This window comes from Ixodes scapularis, unplaced genomic scaffold (genome assembly GCF_016920785.2).
Source record: "Ixodes scapularis isolate PalLabHiFi unplaced genomic scaffold, ASM1692078v2 ptg000022l_1___fragment_2___debris__unscaffolded, whole genome shotgun sequence".
NCBI lineage: Eukaryota > Metazoa > Arthropoda > Arachnida > Ixodida > Ixodidae > Ixodes > Ixodes scapularis.
The window spans coordinates 81934-100870 of record NW_024609891.1 but is presented as its reverse complement, the minus strand read 5'-3'; the positions used below and the strand labels follow the sequence as shown (position 1 = coordinate 100870).

Here is an 18937-nt window from a genome sequence, read left to right as displayed (position 1 = left end):
TCCGACAGGACGACAGATATTTTGCAGGACAGTCGCAGATTTTTTCGTGGGTTCCGGCTAACTGGAGGGTTAGCGAACATCCTCGACGTGGCTAACATGACCTCAAAACTCGATGACGTATAATCAGGTTTAGTCGGGGAAAAGCTTCTTGGTGGAAATACACCATTAGATGGCGCAGTTTATACCAAAGGCCGCGTATTTTGGCGTTTGTGTTTCATTCCGTTTTGATAGGACGTGTATAATATCGAAACATCATTGCAAACGTAATTTTACTTTAGCCTACATAACCAAGCCTATTTATTTGATAACCAAAACAAAATTAGTTCTCGAAGCAGACATTTTACTGCGAGGGAAGTGCCAAGCGCGAAGGTTACAGCCCACCCGAGATATCCACTGCAGCGCCCGTCATAAAAGAACTTCCCGGGCCACACAAGAACAGGATGACCTCGGTCACCTCCTCCGGGCGGCAGGATCTCTTCAGAGGAATGGACTCCAGCAACTTCTTCCTTTCTTCGGTGTGCTTTCCCGGTGCGGACATGGGCGTGTCCGTGACCGTCGGCAGGACGCAGTTGACGCGGATTCCCAGCGAGGCCAGTTCCTTCGCCGCCACTTTGGTGAGCGCCACGACGCCCGCCTTGGCCGCTGCGTAGGCGCTCCAGCCGGGGCTGCATTGCGTGGCCTCCAAGCTCGCTATGTTGACGATGGCGCCGTCGCGAACGCTCCCGGCTGTCATTGCCCGTGCCGCTGCCTGGTTCACCAGAAATGTGCCCTACAAATATCGAAGAAAATGACGTATAGACGGACACGCTCTTGACAAATAAGTCAAAATTTACCCAAACCAGGAGTGGGCACTACGCACGCGCCGAAACGACAACAACACCACTGTAGCGACGTGACCTCACAGTCGCGTGATGGCGTACATCTTTACTAACGTTTTGATAGTTTGCAGTAACATTTTCATTTTATGCATTTAACAATCAAATGGGAATTATCCATTTGGCCTCCAACCGTATCCATCCTAGTAAACTCTTCTGAGAAAATTATCGCGTCAGATACTTAAAAGGCTGCAGACAACACCGACATCTGTAATTTTTATCATTGCACTCGACTTACTCGTACTTGGAAAGTAAAAAAAAAAAAAAAATCTAAAGCCTAAGTTTGAAACTTACACTCGACTCAATGATGTAAATAGCGAAGTGGTGCACGGTCCTCGTTTTTTAAAGCATGAAATGCCTTTTACCAGATCCCTCGATCCCAATGTATTGGCCGTCGGCCCATCAGTGCATTCCATGCTAACCTTAGCGGGGAAATTGATGTCACGTAGCCTACATACCCCGTTTTCCCACTATGTATGTAGCGTGAAAATTAACGTCAAGGGGCCTATAGACCAATTCAGTTTTCTCCCTACATTTGTCGGGGAAATTTATGTCACGTTACCTGACGTCAGGAGACGTGTACATAAATTACGTTTCCCTCTAAATACAGCGGAAAAATTGGCGTCACGTTCTTTGTACTAAGTCCGTTTCCCTATTAAACTTAGAGGGGAAATTCACAAGAAAAGATATACTTAACTCCCCGAAACGACTCTTTAATGGCTTCTTAACTAATTTAAACGATTTCTCCACCAATACAGCATTTGATGCATGTCAAATGCTGTATATAAATCTCGCTATCAATTCCTTTTATGACTTCAAACCGCAAGTGCCAATTGAATTTCTCTCTTTCCCTCTTATCGATCGCGGCAATCATGGACGCGCGCACCGGTCAACCGGCCAACTGCGCCGTTCTTTTGATCCCGGTTTGCCATCTCTGCTTTCTCTGTGTGCAGACGAAGTGTAATATTTCAGTTCAATTTCTTTTTTTAGCAGCGTTTTATCTAGTAGGTATTAAATATATTTTTAAATAGGTAAAGGAAAATTTTACGCGCTGCTGACTTTGATCGGTGATGTGAGTCCCTCAAATCACCGATCAAGAACTTGAAGTTCTTGATCATTCCACAATTACACTCTCGAGGTCCAAATTGTTATCTGCGGTTTAACACCTAAGGCTAAGACTGTGGTGCAGAAAATGAAAAACCTTTAGTCGAAGGAACAGACGCAGAAGGAAACGTCTGCATTGTTTTTTTTTTTTTTTTTAACTCAGCTAACTGCTTTATCTCTGAAGCATTCTATATCAACCACACAGCCACTCTCAGCCACCTTCTACGCAAATATCTCATTTGCTGAAAATATCGTCAAATACAAAACAAACATAAACATTAACAGGAGACCAAGTGGTCAAACCCACAATACCATCACTGTCGACCACCGTCAACGCAGAGATCTTCCTTGTTAAAAGCATTTTCAAATGCAGAGAGCATTCACATTTGCAAGGGACCACACGGTCAAACCCACAATGTAATGCCTCTACCACAAAGGGCGGCGGGAGAGGCTTCCGTGACTTAAATTTGTTTGACATCAGGAACACGGTGACTGCTGGGCTTTGTACCTTAACCCAGGTAAAGCTTCTCAAATATTAACAGCGCTTCAAATATCTTTCTCTCTAATAAAAAAAAAAAAACAACAATCTGAGGTGTTGTTTATATTCTGAGGAATTTTTTGCCGTAGCTTCCAAGCTGCATCAAGGCAAGGCTTACGCAGTTGTCGGTAGACCTATATTGTTTCTTTCACTACCGAGTCTCTTTATATCATTCTGCTCTTTGTGTAGAGCTTTTGTCTCTGACTCGTACGCAGTACAATTGCTGCATTCCTAAATGTATTTTGCGATTTCTGAGTTCGACACATTTCTGCTTATGTTCTAATAACCTGTCGTTTACGCATCTTGATGTTTGTCCTACGTACTTGAACCCGCATGCTAACGGTATCTCATACATCGCACTGTCTACGCAAGAAATTGAAGGTTCCCGATGAGCCTTCTGGCAGCCTCTATGAATTGACTGAAATGGCGTCAACCTGCTCATTTTGAAACCTGTGGAGAATACTACGTCTACTCCAAACTTTTTTGGCGCAAAGTTTTAGGTTATGGGAAATCCCATGGAAAGACGGGATCACTGCTATCATCTTTCTTGTTTGTTCCTTTTGCTGATGGCCATCTTTAAACTTCAATTCCAATTACCTTTTCTATGATTTTTTTTATATCCTGCAGCTTCTATAGCCTCATCCAATGTCCCTTCACCGTATTGCCCATAAAATAAGTGCACGATTTGCGCAACGCGTTTGTTATTAAGGAGTTTGTAACACCTTTTTTTACCGCTTTAGCGTGACAACTATTTCTACTTAACACCGGTTTTGCGGCTTTCTTCCCGTACTCCCAGCGAAGACCCTGTTTTACGTGTATGCGTAAATCATGAAATTGCAAGATCCTATCTTCAGGTTGTTCCGATGTAAACTTAAGCTCCGGGGCTGCTGTTCTCGCGATCAATTTCAAGCCCTGAGCATAATTCTCTTGAAAAGCACAAATGAAAATGTCATCAACGTACCTTCCTGTAAAGCAACCATCCAATTTCTTCTCGTTTACCTGGTCAGTTACGGAGCTATCTAAGGTGTTTATAGATAGATTTCTGCTAGTCTCGGAGCCATGGATGATCCGATGCACACGCCATCCCTCTGAACATATTTCCGACAATTATATTCAACAACTGTCGCCTGAAGGTACAATTCAAGAAAAGAAGGAAAACTGTATACGACGATGCCTATCCTAGACTGAGAAGTTTACCGAATTCAACTTAAGCACTCGCCTGACTCTCTGGAAAAAGCGGACTTTCTCTAGTGAATATAATAAATACTTGATGTGCATGGAGAATACAGAACACTTTTTTCTATAGAACCCCTCTAGAACATCGATTAATGCTTCCGAATTCCTTAGTGAAAGGCTCTTTTCTAACTGAACTACATTCAACCATTTTTGTAAAAACTTTGAGACGCTACATTGCCACGTTCCAAGTTCGTTGATCACAGTGAAAAGGAGCATATCAGGCTTATGATCGTTCAATAAGCATCTTATACTTAACGAAGATTTTGTTTGGCTTATTACTTGCTCAGCTAAAGATTCCATCTCATCGTACTTTACGATTGTAACAATTTACCTTCTAATATTTCTAATGTCCCCTTTCCATTCAACAAAAGACGTGTTGATGGTTTCCTCTGACTATTTTCGAAACACTGCCTCTGGAAAAGTGTCAAACATGCCATTTTTGTCAGATTACAACAACCGGAGGGATCCCATTTCTAGCTCCCTCACGGCAGTGGTTATGAAACGAGAATCTCTCTTTTCATCTCGATAAGTGTTATACATTGGTTTATCCATTTGATCAACAGTACAATCCACGAACCCAGCTTTTTTTATCATGATTTGTCATTTTAGATATAGAATGAATGGCAGAGAACACATCTATCCTTGAGGATTTTACGTCCACACAATACTTCGGGCCATTCCTCAGTGTTTGTTCTGTCTTGCTAGAAAAAGACACTTCATATGGATTTACCACGTGCGCTACAGGTACATCGGACGACATGATTAATTACCGCCAGCTCACCGGCTCATTTACCGTCTTTTCACTAATGTTATCTGCATTGAAACAACTCGCCCGAGTCGCCACCGGCTTCACAATCGTCCCTATCCCACCCAAAGTCATCGACTGAGCCGTCGGGCGCAGCTGTATACACCTTTTCCACAAGAGCGCAGCCATCTTGAATGCCGTCCCTTCTGGTATGCGGTAAAACATCGTGTTTTTTTTTTAATCTCTCCACACTGCTGGCAGGTGTTTACGAAAAATGCGTGATTGTCATACATTCTTGTTTCGCCTCACCCATCTTTTCTCGCAGATTCCAGATTGAAATGTTTTATTAATTTTTCGTCCCGCATACCAGATACGGAACCCACGTGACTGAGAACGACAGGAAACAGAAAACGTGTATAGAGAGTAACAAGGAAAGAAAACTGAAAGACGTTTACAACTCTCTGTAATGCCGAATTAGAGCGCAGCTTTTGAGAAGGAGGAGGGACGGGTACAGAGAGGAGGGTCAGGTGTGACGTTACGTGACGCCAGGTGTGACATCACAAGGGTAAAAATTTCCAGCTAAATTTTGCGGAAAAATTTTTCGCTAAATTTAGCGAGAAAATTTGCACGCTAAATTTTTCGGGGAAGTTTTTCCGCTAAATTTAGTGAAAGAATATTACTCTCGTGACGACACACGCGACGTCCCTTTTGATATAAGACCTGACATCACGTGTAACGTCACAAAAGTAAAATTTCCCCGCTAAATTTAGCGGAAAAATATTTCCGGGTTGAGTGGCGTAACGTGTGATTTCACGAGGGTAAAAATATTCCGCTAAATTTAGCGAAGAAATTTTCCCACTGAATTCAACGGAAAAATTTTCTGCCAAACTTAGTGGGAAAATATTGCCTTTGTGACGTCACACGCGACGTCACGTGTGACGTTATTATGGGAAACGTCCCATAATGCAACGCGCGGTTACGACGACAGCGACGGCGACAGCGACGCCGCTCAAGCCGGGAACGGGCGCCTAAAGGCTGAACTCCATGGAACGAATTGTGACGAATAACTGGCGAACGCCGCTCGACGTCACGCTCGATTTGCGCGCGACGTAGCAGCCACTGTGTTGATACCACGCGCAGAGCAAAAGCCGCCGGGCAAAATTCGTCGGTTATTCGCGGCATATTCGTCCCATGAGTTCAGCCTTAAGGCCTGGTTCACACTTGCAGCTAATCCACTGCTGCCAAAGAGGAATTGGCCGCGGCAATGCACAGTGCGCCCGGCGGCCGAATTCTTGCAGATTCGCCCGCCGATTCACAAATGTGAATCAGGCCTAAGAGCTGCGCTCTAAAATACTAGGAGACGGTCTGTGCGTCCTCCTCAATAACAGTTTCACGTTCTCAGTTTTAGAGCGCAGCTCCTAAGCGCCCGATTCCGGCTTGAACGGCGTCGCCGTTGCCGTTGCCGTAACCGCGCCCAGAAAAAGCAGAGAACTTCTCCCGCTAAGTTTAGCGAAAAATATCCCCGCGAAATTTAGCTGAAAAATTGTCCCGCTAAATTTAGCAGAAAAATTTTCTTGTCAAATTTAGCAAAAAAATTTCCCCGCTAAATTTAGTGGAATAATTTCCCGCTTAATTTACTGGGAAGATTACCCTGCTAAATTTAGCGCGACATTTAGCGAAATATCCCGCTAAATGGAAGGGGAACAGGAGAGGAGTGGAGGGTATAGATGGGGAGGAGGCACATACCCTTCCCTCCTCCTCAAGAGCTGCGCCCTAATTCGGCATTACAGAGAATTGTAAAACGTCTTTCATCTTTTATGTACCTAAGTAAGCGGCGTAGTGCGTTTCCAATTGACAGAAAAGAAAGAAACAATTTTTTTACCGTCGGTAATAATTGTTACAGGCAAAAAACTGACGTCATCTCTATATATTTATAAACTGCATTCGCGTTCTATGTTGTAACGCGACTTTTGATGGGGCTAGTTGGTTCGTATTAGACATGATTTAAATAGCGCGAACTTGACAGGGACAAAAAAAAAAGCACAGGTACTAAAGGACTGGCGTCGACTTCCAACTAAGTTTATCGCATCATCCAACCAAACAATACATACTATCACTTGCGGACATAAAAGAGCACAAAAACTAGTTACACATTAAGATTACGTGTGTACCATACGCTCATATCTTCAGATAAAACCATTAAGAAAGGATAATTCTTTGTCAATGAGACATACCGACGATATGCTGACGCACTTGTGTCCCGCTTTTTTCTTTTTTGTTTTTATAAAAACGCCTTTGTAATTTTCTTTTCTGTCTCGTCCTTTGCCCTCTTCAGGAACTTGGTCAAATTCAAAAGCGGTTTACACCCACAACTTTTAACGTGCTCAGCAAGATGACCGCCCAAATGCTTCGTGCCGACAGGTTATGCTCGCGCGCTCTCACATTGAAACACCGACCCGATTTTCTCTCTGATTTTCCAGCGAAAAACGTCTATGTAACTAGGGTCGAAAAAATTATTTTGTGTTTTATGTTGTTCCGTGGGAATGATTGCCATTCAGGCATTTTTGCTATTCTTAAGTGTTCTTTGTCACGAAACACTCTACTATAGGTGCGTATGGCAAAAGACAATTAAATCATATTGGTGGTGGTTTTATTTAAAATATAATACTGTACTTTATGCAGCAACAAACCAAAGATTTTTTTTTTGTTTAGAAATATTAACCGTAATTTATACTTCTAGAACTAAAAAAAAAAAAAAGAGTCAGGGTTACCTACCGGCCTTTAGTACGATCGTATGACAAAATTCATGCTTTGTGCTAACAGATAATGTCTAGACGTCTTTCTTCAAACAAGCCCCGACTATTTTAAGGCACATGTCTTGAGCGATTCATTACTCTTCTAGGCGTAAAAGCAGTGCAACCAGCAGCACGCTGCTTAAAAGGAATAGACAAAGGTCGGCCCTAATCAACGCTTTACCTCCACTTACAAAGTATTGGTCTCGAAATGTAGTGAACACTTTTAAGGCGAAAGCCTTGTATGTCCCATTACGCGAAAAGGTTGCGTCGGGGTTGTGCCCGAAAGATGGGCATAAAAATACGTCATCAAGCACACACCGCTCCAGGTCAAAGCGGACGCGCCTCAGAAATAAAATACAAAGAAAAGCACAGCAACGCAGATGCTTCGCCACGGAAGCCGTGCAGCCGGCGGGGGCGAAGCGCCTGCGCAGTGGAGGAGCGTGATGTAACCACCGGAACGCCGTGTTCAAAAGGGAGACGTGGCGTGCCGCTTGTAGGAATGCGCTGCGTCTAGGAATTCTTTAATTACATGAATTATATAATTACATTAACTTATGTTTCACACTCTGCATCCCGGATGCGTCATAATCTGTAAAACTTTAAGCAAACTATAATGAAACGTACGCTATTTCTTTCTTTCTTTCTTTTTTTTGATATACACTGGAAACCAGACTAACCTAATCAGCTGCTTGAGTATCGTGGGGTACCAAGGCACGGTATCTCGCCAGAAAGAGATATAAAACACGAATAAAGAAGGAACTCCTTTACATCTGGAGGTATTAAGTCCTGTTTGAAGCTCGACTTGAGCAGAAACAAGCTCAGCGATTTTCACGGAATAAAAGTCTACCGAGATGTCTTCGATCAGCACGGCGTGAAATTACTAATCATTTGACCGCAGAGCTAACAAATATATCGATGTTTTGGAAATTTTAATTTACAACTAAATGTGTCATCGCTAAATGTACTTGTTATTGGGCTAGTCGTTGATAAACATTTTGAACCACGGCTAAAGACGCTAAAAAGACAAACACAAGAGAGTAGACAAACACAAGGGAGCGCCCGTGTTTTGTCTTCTCTCTTGTGGTTGTTTTTTTAGCGCTTTTAACCGTGGTTCAAAACATGTATCATCGTTATGCCTGATGCGCCGCAGTGTTTTGTCCCTTAAATATTCTGCCAATAACATTAAAAAAAAAAAGACGAAGAGCGTTACGTCATGGGCAGCGTACTTATATCTGCCGCGATGACAGCACAATTACCTTAGTATTTACTCGGATAATATCGTCAAAACATTTCTCCGTCAAGTCCACGAGATCTGTGGTCTTCATTCCCATGCCAGCACAGTTGATCACGATGCTCGCAGGCTGGGAACACAGCTTGGAGATGCTCTCAAAAAGAGCAGTCACGGACTTCGATTCACCCACGTCCACCTGAAGAGCTATGTGGTTTGTACCTGCATACGAGAAACGATCAGCTGAGACAACATGTATGTGTATCCACGCTGTTGTACTATTCATGAGGCCAAGCACCGGATCCCCAAACAGTGGGTTCAAATCCCAGCCGAAGTGCCCATTATTAGGCAGAGGCTTATCGCACAGAAGGCACCGTGTAACCGATACCTTGTTTTCCCGTCAAAATGTCTTTAGCTGTTCAAAATGGATCCTCACCCCTCCGCTGGGGCGAGCAGAGGTCCTACGTTGGTTTGGCACGTAAAACCCGCCCTAATTTGATTTTAATTTTTACATACTTAATCAGGTTCGTTTAAGAAGGGCCGCGTACGCATGTTAGCGTAGTAATGCAAATGGCACATTATAGACCGGTTCTAATGGGTATAAAGAAGATAGCACCACCTTTGCCCATATGGTACAGATGGCGGTATGCCATACGGTATGAAATTTCTACATTTTTCCAACTACCTTTACGGTATGAAATTTCTCGACTTTCTGAGACGAAATCAAACAAGGGTCACCAAGGTGCCACCGTAGCATCCTGCTTCAGATGGTGCAGCAAACCAATATAGCGTGGTCATGGCGCTCCTTCGCTGCAAGAAGAACCACGAAAAACGGCATGGATCCTACACCGAATGTGCATTTAGGTGGTAAATTTTGCTTCGTGAAATTGGAAGGTGTAGTTCTGTTCCTATATAAAATGAGACAAAGAAACTCGCCAGCCTGAACGGTGGGCGTGTTTGCATACGACCCAGTTAGCGATGAATGTAACTTGTGGCGCCATCTCCCGATCGGCGCAGTGAGCAGACGACGCAACCTGAGGCACCCTCGCCCCGCCTATCAGGCGCAGTTTTGCCAACTCAAAAATAAATATAAACTCGATATAGGAATCACGAAAAACCGCTAAATTTTAAGCGCGCACAACCTATTGTAATAATTAGTATAAAAACAACGCAATGCATAAAAAGAAAACTTTGAAGCGAGCTACGTTGTTTGACGCAGGGCGCTTCTCTACAAAGAACAATGTACGTTGCATGACCTTACTGTTACCAGGTGTGACCAGGTGTATTGTCCTCCATACCTGCCGACGTACACCGCCATATTGTTCTGATCTTTAGTGCAACATCTCGTAACAGTTCAAAGCTTCAGCCACCAAATTCAACTATTTGAACAAAAAAAAAATACTGTTTCCGGTGTACGACTAGCATAACGCTGTTTGGAGCTTCCAGTAACCAGACCAGAAACTTTGAATTTTATTGCCACCATGTTTTCAAGGTTTTATGCATACTTCACTGGGCACATTTCATCTGGCAGACTTGGAAAAGAAATTCATATATTGACGCAGAAATGAGCTAATGCATGTTTTGAGGTTTCGCACTGTAATATCTCAATGGAGTCGCAAGCGTTACTCTCACTGACGATCGTGCTGTCAGAAAGCAAGATTGGCAGCCCCATGACTCTAGCTTACCGCAGAAATTATGTTATTTATGATTCATAAATGTAAATTCGAAAGCATTCAAGACCGCCAGGAAAAAGTCGCTAACGTGACTTGAAAACTGCTGTAAATCCCACCGGTCAGAAAATGTCTATTGTTCCCGCTAAACGACAAAAAAAAAACGCTAAACATAGCGGTAAAATCGATAACTTCGCAACACTGACCAAGAGACGACACCCCAATTGTCACAAATAGGTAATAATAATAATGATGATGATAATAATGATAATAGGTAAGATATTTATTAATTACACGCCAGGGGACGCACGGGCAGAACCAATAAAGAGACCATCAAATTTGGTAGGCACCCTTCAACGTTTAAAAGGATGCTGAACCGAAATTCGGATTTCAAAAAATAAGCTTGCAGAAGTGTTCAACAGGGCGCCATAAAGCGCGAAACATCACTCATATAGCCACAGTTCGAACGGATGGCCGTATTTCTGGAAAATAAAGGAGCGAATGAGGGAGAATGTTGACGTCATCTTATCGCAGAGGACTTGAGAAGGAGGAGAAATGGCCTCGCTCCCTTTCCTCTCCGCGCCTTCGCGGAGTTAAAGCGAAAAGAGGAGGGAATGAGAATCGCGAGGTCACGCGTCTTTTCGGCCTTGGGAGAGCGTGCTCTTCTTTTACAAAAGTATGACGATCCGTTCGAGATACCGCTTTGTGAGTGACGTTTTGGGATTTGTGGCGTCCCGCCTTTCGATCGTGCGTTGTTTTCTGAAATTCGATTTTCGGTTCGGCTGCTCTGGTCTACACCTGCTTTTCTATACAAAGAAACTGGCAGACTGGGATCGAAAATTATCCTGAATCGGCATCGGATTCTCGAGCACCTCGAGCTAACTGTGTACAAACTCGTCCCCCCATAAATACTAGAGCTTCGTTTCCCATTAGGTCGAATCGCAACCACCGCCACGATCTAATGGAGCCACCCAAGCAGCGGCCAAAGTCATCGTCATAGCGCGCGCGTTTTCTTTTTGCCTTTTCTATCATCGGCCAAACCAAATTATGCGCAGTAGAAACGTAGGGTCACGGCGCGTTCGCTATGCATGATTGGCTGGGCCGCTGATTGTTGACGCACACACAGGGTTGTAAAAGTTACTTCAAAAATGTACCTAAGATACAGTTACAGTTACTCATACGACAAGGTACCTTGGTACGTACCTAAGTACTTGCTTAAAGATGTACCTAGGTACAGGTACAGTTACTTCAAAGATACTCTACTTATTTCCCCCAAATTGGTCAGGATGTATTGGGAGTAAAGCTTTTTATACTGAGGATACACACAAAAACGAGTTTGATAAACGTGCTTTATTGGCGTAAATGCGATGTCCACATCAGAATTAAGTTCTCACGTGCCTTATTCCTATGCGCTCCAATTGGTCCGCCGAGGCCACAGCTTCCAGTGTTTACAATGTTAGGCGAAAAGCGCCGAAACTCTCTTGTAGATGCCGCAGAGACGATGCTGATGTCGACGGGCCGAGAAGACGTCAGCCGCATGAAGAAACGCATGAGTGGAGTGCATATGCACCTAACCTTTGCAACAACAAACAAAATGCTTCAAGCTTTTTTTTTTTTTTTTTCGGAACTTTCTTACTTTTGATAACTGCAATATTTAAGTCCGATTTATGAGGTGGAAACTTTATTATATATGCGATGTTCGATTGCTGTACGATTGTAATTTAATTTATTTTCAATTATATTTTATGTTATATTTATGGCAGAAGAGAGCCGCCACCAGGACAAGATGCAGGCAACAGAAACTACGTACATCTTTGAAGTTATCTCCCCCCTTTAATAGGTATACACCAACTCAACTCTCCTTCGTCACACCGTGGTGGTGGCGCGTCGGTCGCACTTCCGGTCTGGGGTGGTGGGCAGAAGTCGCGGTGCGAGACATGCATTCTCGCGTTCTTTTGGGAGAAACCAGACAAAAAACCTGCCTTTTTGTCGAAATGCTGCGACGGGGCTGTACCAAGAGGGTCCAGAAAGGTTTGAAGATCAGTTTTCATGTGTTTCTGCCCCCTCCGTTTGTCTGAGAACGTGGATAGTGGCCGTGAAAAGGTCAAACCAGACGCCGTCGAACTACGATTGCTTGTGCGGGCAACACTTTGTGGTCGCCAGATGTATTTGTTTTGTTCCAACATGAACGAGACAAAACCGCCAAGGTGTCCGACCACCCGCGGGTTCAGTGCGTCTTCAAATTCACACGGCCGCCTGATCGTCTGCTCTTTCGAACTTGTCTGCTTTTTGTCGTCTGCTCGTTCAAACAAAAGCGGCTCGTAGACCAAACTTTGACCCGGTGATTGCAAGAAGCTGTAATCGCAGGCCTCAAAAGACTTAAGTTGGCTCGGTGTAAACAGTTGATACAAGATATTGATCATAGGTACCAATGGAAATCACCGACTTGTTAGGCTTGGTCTGTTCCCGCTTCCGATTTTCAGCATCGACGTCGATCATCGCTGCTACCTTCTACACTTTTGCAACACGAGCGACGTTGCGACCGAAAAGAGCTAGAAGAATATTCATCATGGCTTTGGCGTCCATTCTGCGGCGTTCATACGAATGAATCGCAGCACTTCAAATTATTTACGCAATGTTTAGCGGTGTAACGAACCTTGATAATTTCGCTCAGGCGATTAAAGTGGTAAGACATATGGGGACGTAAAATCGACATTTCTAACGCGAAAAGAGTATGCAGACTCACACAGACGCCGACAGCGTGACATTCCAATGGTTTGTTGACGCGGGACGCGGTGCCTCCTGCCCGCACTCCATTGCGCATCTGTTTGAACTATCGTCTGCTCTGTCAAACTTGTCTGCTTTTTGTCGTCAGCTCGTTCAAACGACAGCAGCCCGTAAACGAAACGTTGACCCGGTAATTGCGATAAGAAGTAAGTGCAGGCCTCAAAACACTTTTGAAGGTTGGTTGGGGTAAGTAGGCTAAGTGTAAACAGTAGATACAAGATGTTGATCATGTTACCAGTGGCAGTGGCCGTCACCGATTTGTAATGCCCGATTCTACTTGCGGTTTTCAGTATCGACGTCCACCATCTCAGCTACGGTCCACGCTTTTGCAGCCCGAGCGACGTCGCGACTGAAAATAGCGAGATAAATCTCATCGTGGGAGTCAGGCTTTAGCGCCCATTCTGCGTAGTCCACGTGAAATGAATCGCCGCACATCACATTATTCACGCAAAATTTCGCGGTGTAACGAGCCTCGTTAATTTTGCTGAAGCCGCTCAAGTAGTTAAACATTGTTAAGAGGATGTAGAGTCAACAATTCGAACGCGAAAAAGTGCACGGGGACTCACACCGACGCCGACAACAACGCAATTGAATGGTTTGTTTATGGGCGACGGCGAGCTTTTTGCCCACCGTCCACCGCGCATGCGCGGCGCCGGTGGCGTCCGCTAGGGGCGCTCCGGTTTGTTTGTAAACATGAGTTGGTGTATAATGTTAGCTTCAAATAGGCAATGAAGCCAATTTCGTTTGAGATTAAGGTAGCAGGTCGCTACTTTCCCTAAATGGAGTTCCGAAGCCTTTCAATAAGTTGGTGTCGCTAGAACGGCATCGCTAATCCACTGTTCGCTCAAATGAACACCGCCACTCGCTAAAGTGTCGCTCGATAAAATATCATGGGCGGGGCTTCGTTCGCTAAAACGTCGTTCGATCAAGTCAGTGCCTCCCAGGTCGTACCCAAATAAATGTTAATCACGGCACATGGTAGTGTGTTAATACTTCATGCACAGTGGTGAGTTGGGCTAGTTGGTTTTGCATACTCAAAGGGTAAAACAGCGTAAAAAGACACGGACAGGTAAGATGTACACATACGGAGCGGTTCAGCGCTCCGAGTGAGTACATCTTCCATGTCCGTGTCTTTCTGCGCTGTCTTACCCTTTTATAATACTTCAAGAGTTTTAGTTTTTACCAGCTTGTCGAAGTGAACAAAAAATTACCTGTAAAAAGTAACTTCACTCAGTTACAAGTTACTGGAAAATGTACCTAAGATACAGATATAGATACCGAGAAATGAAAGTACCTAGGTTTGTGCCTCGGGTACAAAAAAAGTACCTAGCTACCGATTTCCAGTTACCTTCACCTAGGTACTTCACAACCCTGCGCACACATACTACGATCACCTAGAAAATTCCCTTTTGGCCATTCTCGATTGGCTCCCTCCAGTCGTGGCGTCGGCTGTGGTAGGGCTCGGAGTAAAATGGTGTATCCGTAACGTATTTTTAGGACGATAGTGCGCGCCCGGTGTATTGGCGGCGTGCGCGAACTACAGGGGGCGCTTTTCTAGCCATCATCATCATCGTTTATGACGTCACCGGTAGGACAGACTGGGACAGACCTCGCAGATCTTGGGTCACTCGGCTCGTCAGCTCGCTTCATGCTCTGTTTGGGTAACGCGCCCGGCAAAGCATCTTTCACGCGTTCTGTTTTTTTCCGTGGAGTGATATTTGTTGTAAGACATTTGACCAAAGCTTGAAACCGTGGCACGCACAGTCGTGCTAAAAAAACACTTTTGGCGCTGTAGTATCGAAGTGCTCGGATGGTGGTGAGTTGTTTTCTACCAGTACAAAAAGCTAGATGATGAAAATTGAATATACAGCGCTTTATCCCACTACAACGTCCACCACGGCGAATAGAATGTACTTTTTTATTAATATTATTATTATGATTCGGAAAAAATAAAACAGAGAAAGTAATGTCTCACCAAAGTGAAAATAGGAGAGTGAAATTCAAAAAACCTCTCGCGTGTGTAAACACTTCTGTGAAAGCGACTCCGTGTACCCTGTTGGTTCCAATGTGTTCTGTGAGTGATGGTCCTTTATTAGTTTCAAGATGTTTTATTTATTTTTAATTTTTTTTTAATTTTGCAAACTAGTAAACAAACATTTCCTCGAAATAACTGGCAGTAGCGGTGGCTGCCTCCGGTGTCGGCTCAACTAAATATCTGCTTATTCACCCGGTCTACGTGAAACGTTCGAGATTCCCTCGCCATTGAAGTCTTAAATATAATAAGTCGGTGACACTTCAGCGTCCCAAAAGAGGAAATACACCAATAAGTTACTATCGTTTGTATGTTTAATTTTGCGAACCCAAATACTCATAATACTCAATGTACTTCTCAACGAGTGATTTTAAGTTTGTAAATGGTTCTTAGCAAAAACTGAATAGAACAAATTAATCAATCGCCTCAATTTGCCGGGGTGTGTTTTGACAATTTAAGTATTTATGAAAATGCCCGCTTTTCTTTCGAGCACAAGTCGTGGTGTGACAAACTTCTTTGCCGCGTATTCGATTCGGGAGGAGCTAAGCGTCAGTTCCTGACCAGCTTTTGCTCGGCAGCAGCTGTCGAGCCACACTTGGATAGAAGCGTCGGTATCGGCAAAAAAAAAAAAAAAAAAAGTGTGCGGCGCTTTGCAGCACAACTGTGCGCGCGTGCACAGCTGAGAAGACAAAACGTCCTTTACTCTGGTAAATGCAAAACCTTTTTTTACAAAAACCTCCACAGACACAAAAAAAAACAAAAAACAAAAAAAACAACAGAGAGGCTGTGAGTAGCCCTGACGCACGCCGCGCAATGTGAAGCTTCAAACCCGCTTTTGACGTTTTAAAGATTTTTTTTTAATATAAAAAGCAACTTCGATGCCTCTAGTTATTCATTTGGAAGATCTCTCACAAAAAACGTTATACACGTTTTTTTTTTTTTTTTTTTTTTTATTAAATAGACCGTTTTTAATCGGCACAGATGCGAACTAACACTGCTACTCCGTGCTTTGACATGGCGCGTCGTCTGCTCGCATCCTAACAACTCCGTCACAGGAGGGCGGCCGCGAGGTGGCGCCACCAAAACAGCTCGTCCCCAATAAAAAGCAAATTTCGATGGAAACCGACTTTGAAGATTCCATCGCAAAGCTGTTAACATAACGAGAGCTTAAAGTGATATCCTTTAGGTGTGCAATTTGTAATAATTATGTGGGTCAATTTGTTCAATTTGTTTATTTGTTTAGAGGACCAAGGTTGTGCATTGTTGTCATTGCTTGTTCGAACATCAGTGTCTGCTACATTGACAATTTCTTATGCTTGCGTACTTTTTTTATGTGTCATCACAACGATGGATACTCTCCCTGTAATAGCCCTCAAGAGAGGGCTGACAGTATTTTCAAATAAATTATTATTTTTTTTTCTGAGGTAGTTAGGACTTGGAAATTATCACACGCAGCACACCTCGACAAATTCCCGCTTTGTTGCCGCACGAAGAAGCTCGTAGCAGACATATTTCATTATTAACCTAGTTTCTCAATCACAAAATTGACCACGTCTCGTCATAATGAACTGTAAAATTGCAACTTTTATGACGTAGACGCGTAGCTCATACGCCACGCAAAACATACAGTATTCGCTGTAGGTATGATGATAGCATTATCGGAGGACACGTCTCAAGCACCTTGGAAGCACGTTTGCTTCATACGTATATGTCGACAGACAGTTTTGGTATGACCAATGTGGCCGTCATACAAGGAAGGAACACGCTTCAAACACTGTCTGCACACTGTTCTTTGTAAGATGTACAGGGTGTCTCAAATAGCGGCCAGACTCTTTAAATCGACCTCGAAAATCGGTGTCGTAACCTGTCGCGCTACGATTTTGTGCAGCGTTGCCCACAGGTGGTGCATTTTTTCTATAAAATTTACAAAAAGCAAACTTATTTGAGAAAAAAGTAAAAAAAAAGGCTTAAAGGGATACTGAGGCGAAATTTCGAGCTCACAAAACAGGGCTGGAGCGATAGGCGGGACGCCGCAGAACCCAAAAGCACCACTCGTACAGTGATATCTCTAACGGATGGCGGTATTTTCGGAGAAAAAAAAAAGAATGCGCGATTGAACATGGCCGACGAGCATGTGACGTCATGATTCTCGTTCCCTCTCCTCCTCGCATCGTCCGGAAGCCAAAGCGAGGAGGAGAAAACCCCGCTTCCCCTCATTCTCAACTGCTCTAGGAGGATCGTGACGTCATAGCCCTCGCTTGATCGCGCCCTTCTTTCCCAAAGTACGGCCATCTGTTTGAGGTGTCAACGCATGAGAGATGTTTTGGAGTTCGTAGCGTCCCGTTCAAAGCTTTTGAGGTCTTATCTAGCGAAATTCAAATTTCGGTTCAGTTTCCCTTTAACTCCTATGGAAACGCAGCGAAGCCACCGGTCATCAACAATAGGGCGCCCTATTGTTTGCAGACCGGTGGCTTCGCTGTGTTTCCATAAAAGATAAGCCTTTACCTTTTTTTTTTTTTTTTTACTTTTTCCTGAGTGAGATTTGCTCTTTGCAAATTTTATAGAAAAATGCAGTACCTGAGGGCAACGCTGCAAAAGCATCGTTAAGAAACCGATTTTTGCGGTCGATTTAAAGAGCCTGGCCGCTATTTGAGACACCCTGTATTAGCAGTGTCACCGCGGCTTTAGGCACGCATGGTCCTCTGACTAGCGGGAAAGAATTCATTCGGGACCGTCATCACACTTACCCGGCAATGACCCGAGAGTAGCTTCCGCCGCGTTCAAGTCAATGTCGGCCACGATGACCCGACTCCCTTCACGGGCGAGGGCGTGGCAGACGCATCTTCCAATGCCGCTGCCACCTCCCGTCACCAGAACGAGCCGGCCCTCGAAGAATCTCGAAGCCATGACTTTCAGGAAAGTCTGGAAAACTGAGGCTGTGGCAAAAAAAAAAATGGCAAACGGGGAGGACGAGGCGGCTAACTGGATCGCCTCTGCTCGAATCTGGGGCTATCACGTGAGTTTTTGCGTGTACGAGTAAACGCAGGTGCGCGGCAGGATGTTCTGCTCCAACGGAACAGCGGCTCACTATAAGCATCATAATGTTTTCCCCTCTTTTTCTTTTTTATTCAGGCCGTAGTGATAAGTTATTTCGCTTTGCTCGGCAAACATTTTATACTCTCGGTACTGCAGATGACGCACTTTTTTCGGCGACAAACTTCACGAACAGTTTATTTTTGCGGGCACTTTAATGGGCGGCCGTTATAGCAAGTTCGGCATCTTGGGCTTTTATTTAAGTTTGTGGCTGTAAAGACGTGGTCACCCTGCTCGTACATCATGCAAAAGACACAACGTTTGCCTGCAGGCATGATAACAGAATTATCGGACAACACGAGTGAAGCATGGTCGAAGCACGTTTGCTTTTTACGTACTTCGAACATGTATGCATGCAGCTTTTGTACGACCAATGTTACAGGGCCGTCATACAAGCAAGCAACATGCTTCAGACGGTGTCTGCGGACTGTCTTTTGTACAATATATTAGTGGAGGGAGCGCGGCTTTAAAGCGATACGACACAAGCTAAGCGTGACGTATCACGCGCTTACATCACAGCGCAGGATGTTTCTCCGGGGTTAAACTCCAGGTGTGCAAGCTGTGGCTCGAATCGAATGGCACTGCGTCATTCGTAGCCTTTCCAGAGCCATTTCTGCGAGACCAAGGCATCAACAAGAACCGTTGTTGCGGATGAGGCGTTAGGTCTTTGAGTTACAGCACGGAAAGCCTAACGGGTACAGTAATTTAGCTAGTCTCTCGCGGTATTTCGTATAAAATTACGTCAATCGTTGATTTTGATTGAAATTAGTCAAGTTTTAGAATTTTGTTTATACCTGACCCGCAAGTGAAGAAAGCACTTTTGTGGTTCAGTTG

General features: G+C 44.1%; 1 protein-coding gene across 1 annotated transcript; it reads right to left on the bottom strand.

The window, feature by feature from the left end:
• Positions 1-370: 370 nt before the first annotated feature.
• On the bottom strand, positions 371-17940 carry LOC8027168 ((3R)-3-hydroxyacyl-CoA dehydrogenase). Its single transcript, XM_040218725.3, has 3 exons — positions 17758-17940; positions 8550-8743; positions 371-769 (listed from the first exon to the last, which is right to left on the bottom strand). The coding sequence occupies exons 1-3, from the start codon at positions 17915-17917 to the stop codon at positions 371-373; spliced, it is 753 nt and encodes a 250-aa protein (XP_040074659.1). The 5' UTR covers positions 17918-17940.
• Positions 17941-18937: the final 997 nt, after the last annotated feature.